Raw genomic sequence first — 10327 nt, 5'->3', positions numbered from 1 at the left:
TTTTTTTTTTTTTTAAGATTTTATTTATTTATTTGACAGAGAGAAAGACATCCAGCAAGAGAGGGAGCACAAGCAGGGGGAGTGGGAGAGGAAGAAGAAGCAGGCTCCCAGCCGAGGAGCCTGATGTGGGGCTCGATCCCATAACGCCGGGATCACGCCCTAAGCCGAAGGCAGACGCTTAATGACTGTACCACCCAGGCACCCCAATTCTCTCTTTTTTTAAAGTAAGCTCTATGCCCAACGTTGGTCTTAACTCACCACCCTGAGATCAGGAGTTGCATGCTCTGCGACTGGGCCAGCCAGGCACCCAAAAATATTATTTTAAGATTGCTCAGGCAGTGATGTTGCAAAAAGGCTGAAATTAGAAGATTCTGAAAGTTGGCAGGCTGGTGAGGCTCAACATTACCTCCCGAGAATTCGTGCTCCTTTGGGGCTCCGCGGGTCAGGGACTGTCAGCAGGGGGACTGCCAGCGGTTCCTGCCTTCAGGAGCTCAAATCACCTGGGAGGGGTTAACAACAAAAATGTTGCATGGGGGGTTTGACATGGGTATATGGGCAACACAACCTGCTGCAAAGTCTGTTGAGAAGGAAGAGCACGATGTAGTCTGGAAAGAAAGGCAGAGAAGGCAAGGGGACGGAGAGCTGGTAGACTAGCTCCCCAGCCTCCCCTGCCTCAGTAGCTATGAGGAAAGGGAAGAACTTACAGGGCAAAGCAATGGGTTGGAACAGCCTATCAAGATTATGAACCAAACAGTTAATGAGGGAGAAAGAGGAATGTTCTCTTAACAACGACCGGTCGGGTAGCAGTCCAGCTCGGTTTACCTCCAGGACACCCTGACCTCATCAGCTAAGCAGAAAAAAGCAAATCATGTAGGATGAAAGCTAAAAACCTAGTTTATGGTGAGAGAAGATAGAAAAGATTAAGGATGAGGGCGCCCAGGTGACTCAGTTGGTTCCGCGGCTGCCTTCAGCTCAGGTCATAAACCTGGGGTCCTGGGATCGAGCCCTACACAGGGCTCCCTGCTCAGCGGGGCGTCTGCTTCTCCTCTCTTCTCCCTCTTCCTCTCTCTCTTTTTTTTTGAAGATTTTATTTATTTATTTATTTGACAGAGACAGAGACAGCCAGCGAGAGAGGGAACACAAGCAGGGGGAGTGGGAGAGGAAGAAGCAGGCTCATAGCAGAGGAGCCTGATGTGGGGCTCGATCCTATAACGCTGGGATCACACCCTGAGCCAAAGGCAGACGCTTAACCGCTGTGCCACCCAGGCGCCCCTCAAATAAATAAATAAAATCTTAAAAAAAAAAAAAAAGAAGAAAAGATTAAGGAATGAACTTAGTGGAAGGGGGCCCCAGAAAAACTCTGGGGATTTCAGTGTTCTAGATTTTTTTTTTTAAGATTTTATTTATTTGACAGACAGCCAGCGAGAGAGGGAACACAAGCAGGGGAGTGGGAGAGGAAGAAGCAGGCTCCCAACACAGGAGCCTGATGCGGGACTCGATCCCAGAATGCCAGGATCACGCCCTGAGCCAAAGGCAAACGCTTAATGACTGCGCCACCCAGGCACCCCTCAGTGTTCTAGATCTTATCAGGATGGTTGTTACAAGGGAGCATACAAATGACAAAACTAAAGGAACTGAACACTTAACTGTGCATTTTATTGTAGGGAAAGTATGCGTCAGAAAGAAAGAGAGAGAAAGGAAGGAAGGAAGAAAGGAAGAGAAAAAAAAAAAAGAAATGCTATAATTAAATTATAATACTTGAAGAGGGGGGAAAAAAACTAGAACAGTTAAGATGCAAACGAAGAGGGAAATTAGACCCTGGGAAAAACTTGCAACCAGTCTGAGAACAAAAGGGATGTGGGTATTTGAGGAAAGAAGAACAGACACCTACCATTTGCCAAACCTTGACCTAGACTTGCATATTTCAATTTATCTACAGACCTAGCACTACCCAGCTAAGTTCGGACGGTAATGTGTTATGGTTCATCCAGGGAGGGGATGGGAGAGCCGTGACAGAGAAGCTGGAGTGCCCAGGCAGGCAGACGTCGTGATGGTGCAGGATGGGCTATGACATAAAAGATGTAGGAGGGGCTTGGGTCCTCTTGTCCAGGAGGCAGAAGGGGAGAGAAAGGCAAGGAATGCTGGATATGTCTGAAAGGATTTCTCCAGAAACTTGAAAATTCAGAAAATTGGGTCCATCTGTAACCCAACTTTCTCTTCTACAAATAAAGGAAGAAAATTTTATTTATTAAAGATTTTATTTGTAAGTAATCTCTACACCCAGCATGGGGCTTGAATTTACAACCCTGAGATCAAGAGCTGTGTCCTCTATGGACTGAGCCAGCCAGGCACCTCAAGGAATAAAAGCTTCAAATGCCAAACTTAAGAAGTCAGAATTCTGACGCGAAAATATGTAAAAGGTCTGGAAAGATATGCATCGCACTGTGCCCCACACTCGAGGGAAGTTACATACCTGCTGTGTGTGTTGAACTTTGTCAGCAAGCACGTGATTTTTCATATTCTTTATCAATTTAATTTTGTTCAATCCGGTGTTGGATCAAAGAACAGTGTTGATAAAAACTGGGCCCTGTCTTTGGTGGCGCAGGAGGCATCCTCACACCTGCAATCTATGTTTGACCCACCTGTGGCATGAAGAGTGACACCTGTTGCTCCCTGCTGAGCACTGCCCTTCCATTTCCTCAAGCCGGTGACAAAGTCTCAAAGAGGTGAGTTTGGGGCTGGGGACCTGAAGGTCTGGGCCAAGGGGAGGCAAACCACGTCTATAAAGGACTAGATAGTAAAAATGTTACGATTCAAAGGACATATAGTCCCCGTCACACTATTCTGCCATTTTTGCACAAAAGCAGCCACAGACACTATGTAAAGGAACAGTCATAGCAGCAAGGCCAAGTGAAGCCTGTCACTACTACCCAGGTCCCACCCCCAAGATTCCAAATCTGGGACAGGGCCCAAACATTTTTGTTTGTTTGTTTGTTTGTTTTTAGGTACCAGAGGATTCCCATGGGTATCCTGGGCTGAACACAATTGTTCTAGGGGCCCCTGGCTGGCTCAGTCAGTTAAGCATCTGCCTTTGGCTCAGGTCATAATCACGGGGTCCTGGGATCCAGCCCCGCATCGGGCTCTCTGCTCATTGGGGAGCCTGCTTCTCCCTCTCTCTCAAATAAATAAATAAAATCTTTAAACACACACACACAATTGTTCTAGGAGAATATCAGTCTCAGGAAACCGCTGGAGTTCGGGGGGTGGGAGTGGAGGGTGCAAGATAGGGGCCAGATGAATGGAGGACTCAGGGCTGAACTGAAGTCTAGATTTAGACTGGGACTATCTGCAGTCCACCTGACAAATTAAGTGCTTTCAATATTTTGATTAAATGCTCTTTATTTGATACTTGTGCGTGCACAGCACGGTAAGGAGCTGTCCAACCTGAGGAGTGACCCCCTTCATCACTCTCAGTTTAGGGGGCGATGGGGGCGAGGGAGAGGGGGCCAGCAGGAAGCCACCCTAACCTTCTTTCTGGGACCATTCTCTATAGGCTCCTGCGAAGTTGCGAGCCCTGTGGAGACAAAGGGGGTGAGGAAGTAGAGGCCCGGGAGGCAGTCCCCAGTCCCTCCCCAGCTAGGGCTCCACACCTTGCCCATACCCTGTGTACCCAAGGCCTTGGGCCAGCTGCGTGGCCTGCAAGCCCCGTCTGCCCATCTGACAGAAGAAAATGAGGTTCTCATCTTGCAGCTTCGGCTTCTCGGCGGAGTACAGAGCCTGGAAAGCAGCGGGCTCCATCTGCAGGGCACTCTCCAGCTCCGACACTGGGAGGAGTCGAGGGGAGATCTCAGGTTCAGACCGGGCCTAGAAGGACTGGGTCCCGGCCCCGACACATCTCCAGAGGGCCCCAAAAACAACATGCGGTGACCACCCCCCTCCCCTCCAACCTCAAGCTCCAGACGGGCCCACCTGCGCAGGAGGGCACCCCAACAGGTGAACCGGAGCCACCCCCCAGCAGCGAGGAGCGGCGGGCAGGTACCCACCCTGGGGGAGGTCAAGCGTAGAAAAGCGGGTCCGCCCCTTCCTCGCCGCCTGTTATCCGCTCAAACTGGAAGGGCCAGTTCCGCTGCCAGGATCCGCCTCCCGCCAGCCCTTCTCCAGCAAGCTGGAGTGGGGGTGGGGCTTAGAGGAATACAGGACCCCGGGGACCGTGCCTTCCCCACGCCGCCCTAGGAGCCCCTCCTGGACGGCCTCTAGGCCACCCGCACGGGCGTCCTCTCTGTCCCATACCCGGGATGTTGAGCGCCCCCGGGATGGTCCCCGCTGCCGCCTCCTCCCGAGATCTCACATCGATGAGCCGGGCCTGGCCGGAGGCCAGCAGCGAACGCAGTTCAGGGAGCGAGACCGTGGGCGCTGAGAAAGGAGGCAAGAGAGCCTTGAGCGGAGAGGTCTGCCCGGCACCTTAGCGCGGCGCCCCTCCACCTGGCAGCGCCCCAGCCCGGGAGCGGGAGCGTGCGGACCTCCGAGCCACGCCCCTCCGCTACACATCCTCCCGGCAGCTCCGAGCGCTCCCGGAGGGGGGGTCGCAGGTAGGACGGGACGAGGGCCCTGGTCTCTCTCGGCAGGTACCTCCAGCCATGGTGCGCGCCGCCACGGCGAGCCACAGGAATGCGGCCCCGGGCCGCCCCCTCGGTGCCTGCAGCATCTCCCCCGCCCTCCCGCAGCCGGAACCGGAACCGGAAGCGAAGGCACCGCCTCCCGCACCGCCCCCGCAGCACCTGTTCGCGGACACCTGCTCAGTAGGGATGCGATTGCCCAGCGCGGCGGCGGGCGGGGGGGACGACACACTGGTCTGGCCCAGGCGCTGGGACTCAGGGTAAGGAACACGGGAGCAGCACCCCACCCTAACCGCGGCCCAACCCTTACTGGGCAAAGTGCAATGCGCCTCCCAACCTTCCGCCCCAGGGCCCACAAAAGGAGGAAAACCAGGTGACAACAGTGGCTCTGAACGTTTTATCTTAAAAAAAAAAAAAAGAAAGAAAGAAAGGAAAGGAAAGGAAAGGAAAGGAAAGGAAAGGAAAGGAAAGGAAAGGAAAGGAAAGGAAAAAAAAAGAAAAGGAAAAACCATCCCCACAAGGGGAAGGCCCCACGTGGGCCCGTCTGTTGTTCTCCCTGGCTCCGGACTTCTGCATAGGCCTTAGCTGCTTGCTGGTCGGTCTTCTCTTCCTGGGGCAGCAGCCACTGCGAAGCAGCCTGTTCCCCAGAGTCCTCGAGTGCACATCTGTCTGAGTCGAGCTCCGGGGTAAGGAAGACCCAGTAAAGCGCCAGAGTCCTGGGGCAAGCCAGAGCATCGCTGGTCAGCAGCCCCTCTGCTGGCACTCTGAGCAAGCCCAGGGCAAGCCCCCTCGTCGTGTGTGTCCGGTATCCAGCACGGAGACAGCACATGCATCTGCAAGGGCACATGGGCCCGGGGGGCTGCGCGGTGGGGCCGGGCAAGGGTGTCAGTGTGCGCCCACGTGTGTTTCACACCACTGCAGGGGGCCCTGTGACAGGGCCTCGGTTCAAAGCCACGCCTTCTCAACTCCCCCTGGTCCCCCGCCAGAAGCGGGCAGTGAAGGAAAGGGGCTCGGGGTTAGCCGGTTGCTCCTGGGCTATGTGCAGTTCTTGGAGAGGGGTGGTAGGGCCCGAAGACTGCAAGTCCCCGCAGTTAATTGCTGTCATTCTTGATGACGACCTCCACCCCGTGGTGCCGCAGCTGGGCTCGGAGCAGCAGGTTCTTGTTTTTAAGATCTTCCACCTGACACGGAAAGGAGGCCACGGAGAGAGTGAGCAAAAAAGCCGGCACAGCCGCATCCCCGAACGTGTTCAGACATCCGCTAGTGGGGGCAGAAAGATGAAGCCCTCTCTGTGGAAACCAGAGGCAGGCGTCCCACAGGGGCTCGCGGGCTGTGGGGTGGAGGAGGGCTGAACTGAGGAGGGGTCTGACCTGCTGTCGAAGCACATCATTGTCCAGCTGCAGCTGGTCAAGGCCCTGCAGTTCTTCAGACAAGCGGTGGTTACTCTGTCGAAGCTCTTGAATATAATCACAGGCTTTGGACAGAATTCCACCTTTACTCTGCAAGAAAAGGCCAACGAAATGAGGAGTAAAGTATGTGACACCTGGCTTGCCTTTCCAAAGCACACTCACACTTTGGACCTCATTTTTCCCCTAAGGAGAGTGGTAGAACATTTCACAGGGATACAGGAACCTTGGAGAAAGATAAGCAAAGATTACTGCCGCGTGTGCCCTCACTACCATTTCTGGAAACGATACCAAGAGACAGAATTCAGGCACCCTGCCCACTAACAGGGTCTTTCCATGACCTGGCCAGACTTGGTGCTCTCCATGGAGCAGTCTGGGATGATCTTGGACAGCTGCACAATCCAGTTGTTAATCTTGTCTCGGCGGCGGCGTTCGACTGCGGGGCAACAGGGAGAACAAGGTGACTCCGTGAGATCTCACCACAGGCCCTGCAGGGCTCCCTAAGCTCTCCCGCTCAGACACCAGGGCTGTCCCCAATCCCACCAGACAGTACTTACCTTCATTATGCTGAGCCCTGCGTTTCTCATCCCGAGTCGTCCTGGGAGCTTCTGACTTCCTGACAACAGAGCCCAGGACGGCCAGAGTTAAGGGAAGGACCGAACATAAGATCGGAGGCTGGCGTGAGGAATGACACAGGGGGTGGCAGGGATCAAGACCACTGTGGCAGCCAAGAAGAACCGGGAGTTACTCACGGGGAATAAGGGTGAGTCCTGGGGGCAATGGAGCGCTGGCTTCCTCCTTGCAACACTTCTTGTGGTGACATCATCACAAAGAATTGTCCTGTGAAGATGCAGGGCAGGTTGTGTGAGGACATGCGACTCAGGAACCTCACCAAGCTCTGGGGTCAAGGTCCTAGGAGCTTCCTCTAAAAAAGGAGCATACTTCCTCCTGCTGAAGGGCGGCCCCGGGGTCACTGCCTGCCCAGGTCTCAGTGAGCGTTAAGGGGCCGTGGGAAAGGCCCACTGCCCCCAGCCATGTCCCACAGCCCGTCCTAGCCCCTCGAGCCGGCACCCTCACAGAGCTCACCAGTGCCGGGAGGGGTCGCCTGCCCCAGCAGCGCCTCCGAGCCTTGGGTAGTGACAACAGCTGCTGTACTGCCCGATGTGGTGCCCCCTGCGCCATCTCCCACTGCAGTGCTGGGGAAGTAAGTATAGTGCGTCTCGGCAGCTGTCCCCTCTGTGTCAACTGCATCGTCACTGGTGAATGCACCCTGGATCACCGCCTGGGAAGGAGAGCGACAGAACAGAGTCCAGGGACAGTCAAATACTTCCCACTGAGCTACTGTGCAGCTTCTACCCCGGGGGGAAGGAGGGAGAAACATCCAGAAAGGGAAAACCTAGTACCTTGGGACAAGGCAGCCTCAGATGCCTCGCCACCCCTAACCCCACCCCCATCTCACGGGTCCAGCTGGCTTCATCTTACTCCTCGGAGCTCCAGTCCCCTCCCCAGCCTAGGCCCTGGTACCTGGGTCATGGACTGAGTGGCAGGATAGCCACTGATGGCGCCAGTCCCCTCAGTCTGGCCATCCAGCTGCCCCTCAGACACCTGGATCACCCTGTACATCACCTAGAAGCAGGGAGGCAAGGGAAAGGTGGGCAGAGAATACAAGAGTCAAGGCGGGGACCCAAGGCCTCTCCTAAAGCTTCTCTCAGACAGAGCCCTGAAACAAGAGTGCTTCAGAGACAAAGCTTCGGCCATTCCCCCTTCTGTCCCCAGGGGTTTCAGCCTAGCCCCCACCCCACACCAACCTCTACTCCAAACCTCTCCTCCCAGACCCTCTCCCCCCAGCCTCCCACCCCTGCGGGAGTCCACATCTTCACCGCCTCCTCCAAGCCAGGTCTCCCCTTGACAGGCTCATTACCTCCCTCAACCCCAACCCAACCCCAGGTAGCACCTGCAGGCACCTGGCCCCCTCCCTTACCTGGCCCCCATTCTCAGTTCGGAAGACGTACTTGACGTTGGGGTCAGGGAAAGTGGCAGCTGACTGGATGCTGGCAATAGCCACGCTGGTTGGGTCCTCCCCCGTTGCCACTGCACCTGAATTAAAAGAGCAAAGGAAAAGTCTGCGACTTACTGCCTTTCTCCCTCTGTTCCACCTGCATGTCATTCAGAAGAACCAGGGTGCACAGGAGATATGCCCATGGCGGAGGGGGAGAAGCCAGGCCGGGCCCTTGGTCTCAGGTCTGTTTCTATGACTCACCCTCCTGAATCTGCACTGTCCCCTCTTCAGCTTCAGCTGTTTTCTGCTGCCTGTTTGCGATGGGACGAAAGAAAAAGGGAAGAAGGGAATAAAAAGCTCACTGACCCATGTGGCTTCCAAACTCAATGGCATCCCCAACAGACGCTGGGTTAGGTTAGAATAACAACAGCTAGTATTTACTGAGTGTTTACTGCGTGCATAGCACTGAGCTAAGCACTTCACACGCGTTATCATTTAATACTAAGAACAGCACGACAGGGTAAGTAGCACTACTTGCATTTCGTAGATGAGAAACTGGATCACGCAGCTGGTAAGTGATGGAGCTGAAACCAGAATCTAGGTCTGCCCGACTCCAGAGCCAGTGCTCTTAGCCACTGCGCATTCTCCCAGGCCTCCCATCTCCCGCCCCAGACCCTACCTCTTCTGCACTCACCCCTTCATCTCTCTGTAAGGGGGCACATCCGAGGAGCTGGTCCTTCTTTGGAAGTCTTCGTATCTCCTGCCTCACAGGCCTGAGTGCTAAGTCCTGATAGAAATCAGGGAGTTTGCCGTGAGTCCAGGAAACTGAATAGCCTCTCTGTTTCAAGAAGCTAGGCTCCATGAAGACTCAGCCAAGAACAAAATCCAATCAGTCCACAGAGGACAATCCGTTTCCTCCATTCTGATGCTGAGAAGTGAGCTACAGTGGTTGAAAAAGTTAACTCTACAGTGTTCCTTGGCCCTCCATTATCGCTCCAAGTCACGGTGGAGAGGGGATGATTATGCTTAAAGACTGAGAAACAATATATTTCTGGATGGATCATGACTGAAGTTATCACAATGGGCCACGACTTCGGGATTAGGAAGGTCATGTTGAGACCACCACTATCAAAAACACAGGGCCGTTGGACGCTGTTGCTTCTGCCAGCTTCTCAGCCACATACTGTACCAAAAAATTTCTGTTCTCAAATCTAGGAAGGGGAAACCTCCCTGAATCATTAAGAACATACTTGGCCCTTGGGCCTCATTCTACTTGGCCCCTTGGGCTCCTGCTTTGGGGCATCCAAATTTATGGCATTTGTTAAAGACCCTGAAGTCCAAGTGTATCATTTTCAAGCCTCTTCTATTTTCTTCACCAAGCCTTCCTGTAGAACAACACAGTTGCTAAAATGTTGCCATGACAACTCCAAATCAACCGAACCTCAGCAAGAAGGGAACAAACTCCAGGCTCAAGGTTCGGAAGGAGAGACAACGGAAAAGGAACTCATTTGCAAGGTGCCCGCCTTAGGACCCTGACACCCAGCCAGAGGGAAGGAAAAACAAAGAGCTGAGAAGACAAATGCCTCCAGAAAGATACAGCTCCATGTACAAAGCAACAAATTCTCCCCCACACGAACGGGTAAGATTTTGGTCAAGTCTCTACTCATAAGGTGCCCAAACCTTTCCTATCTAAGGAAAATCTTCAGCGGATGAGCCTTGGAAAGTCCGCATTGAAGGAAAGTGTTGACCAAAAAACCCCACCAAAACCCAAAACAAACAACAACAACAACAACAACAAAGAACTGAAAGTGAAACTGTCCGGAGGAAGTAGCGCTGCAAGGAGATCCCAGTCCCTAAGGGGAAGTAGCACCAGCGTTTCGGTACCACCTACCTGTCCATCCTCAAACCTACGGAGGAAGTGCCCTCCGAGGCTTCTGCGCTGACTGCAGGAGGAGGCGATGGAAGAGACGGCAGGGCACAGGAGGCGTCTCTATCGCCCACAGCTGTCAGCCAGGGGCAGCCTCTGAGGACACCCAGCAACCGGGTCAGGCTGCTTATTCAAATCTTAGTTGGACATCCGGAAGCATTTCCTGAGCATTAGGGGATGCGACACGGAAACGCGGACAGGATGTTGTGGCGTGCACGCTCGGGCCAGGAGGGCCCAGCAAGAGCCCCTGCTAAGTCTGGACACAAAGGGCAAAATCACCAAGTCCCGAAAGAAGTCCGGCGCCCCGACCTTGCCCGAGAAGGCGGCGTCTCCCCGCAGGGCCCGCAACCAGCAGGCGCGAGCCCGCGAGCCCGGGAAA

At 54.2% G+C, this 10327-nt stretch overlaps 2 protein-coding genes across 7 annotated transcripts in view; both read right to left on the bottom strand.

The window, feature by feature from the left end:
• Positions 1-3381: 3381 nt before the first annotated feature.
• TSTD1 (thiosulfate sulfurtransferase like domain containing 1) lies at positions 3382-4857 on the bottom strand. Of its 3 annotated transcripts, none has more exons than XM_034667285.1 (4): positions 4630-4857; positions 4291-4413; positions 3671-3824; positions 3382-3574 (listed from the first exon to the last, which is right to left on the bottom strand). In XM_034667285.1, exons 1-4 carry the CDS (start codon positions 4703-4705, stop codon positions 3523-3525), a joined length of 405 nt encoding a protein of 134 aa, XP_034523176.1. In that variant the 5' UTR covers positions 4706-4857; the 3' UTR covers positions 3382-3522. The 3 variants fall into 3 exon arrangements, with proteins under 3 accessions (XP_034523176.1, XP_011234970.1, XP_002928800.2); XM_011236668.3 differs by having other exon boundaries at positions 3662-3824; positions 4521-4839; XM_002928754.4 differs by having other exon boundaries at positions 3662-3824; positions 4630-4825.
• A 312-nt stretch (positions 4858-5169) lies between these two features.
• LOC100463694 (upstream stimulatory factor 1) overlaps positions 5170-10327 on the bottom strand; it is a 13868-nt gene continuing 8710 nt past the window's right edge. Inside the window, exons 1-11 of one of the 4 annotated variants that reach the window (XM_002928749.4) lie at positions 9913-10319; positions 8716-8808; positions 8283-8332; positions 8004-8119; positions 7547-7648; positions 7109-7304; positions 6775-6862; positions 6580-6638; positions 6364-6458; positions 5987-6115; positions 5170-5797 (exon numbers count right to left, since the gene is read on the bottom strand). In XM_002928749.4, coding sequence (XP_002928795.1) covers positions 5708-5797; positions 5987-6115; positions 6364-6458; positions 6580-6638; positions 6775-6862; positions 7109-7304; positions 7547-7648; positions 8004-8119; positions 8283-8332; positions 8716-8723 — 933 coding nt within the window. In that variant the 5' untranslated portion in view covers positions 8724-8808; positions 9913-10319 and the 3' untranslated portion in view covers positions 5170-5707. Of the gene's footprint in view, positions 5798-5986; positions 6116-6363; positions 6459-6579; positions 6639-6774; positions 6863-7108; positions 7305-7546; positions 7649-8003; positions 8120-8282; positions 8339-8715; positions 8809-9912; positions 10320-10327 lie in introns of those variants that run through there. The other 3 variants (XM_034667279.1, XM_034667280.1, XM_011236666.3) reach the window with 3 other exon arrangements.

Source organism: Ailuropoda melanoleuca, chromosome 8, assembly GCF_002007445.2.
Source record: "Ailuropoda melanoleuca isolate Jingjing chromosome 8, ASM200744v2, whole genome shotgun sequence".
NCBI classification, from domain to species: domain Eukaryota; kingdom Metazoa; phylum Chordata; class Mammalia; order Carnivora; family Ursidae; genus Ailuropoda; species Ailuropoda melanoleuca.
This window is presented reverse-complemented; position numbering and strand designations above follow the sequence as displayed.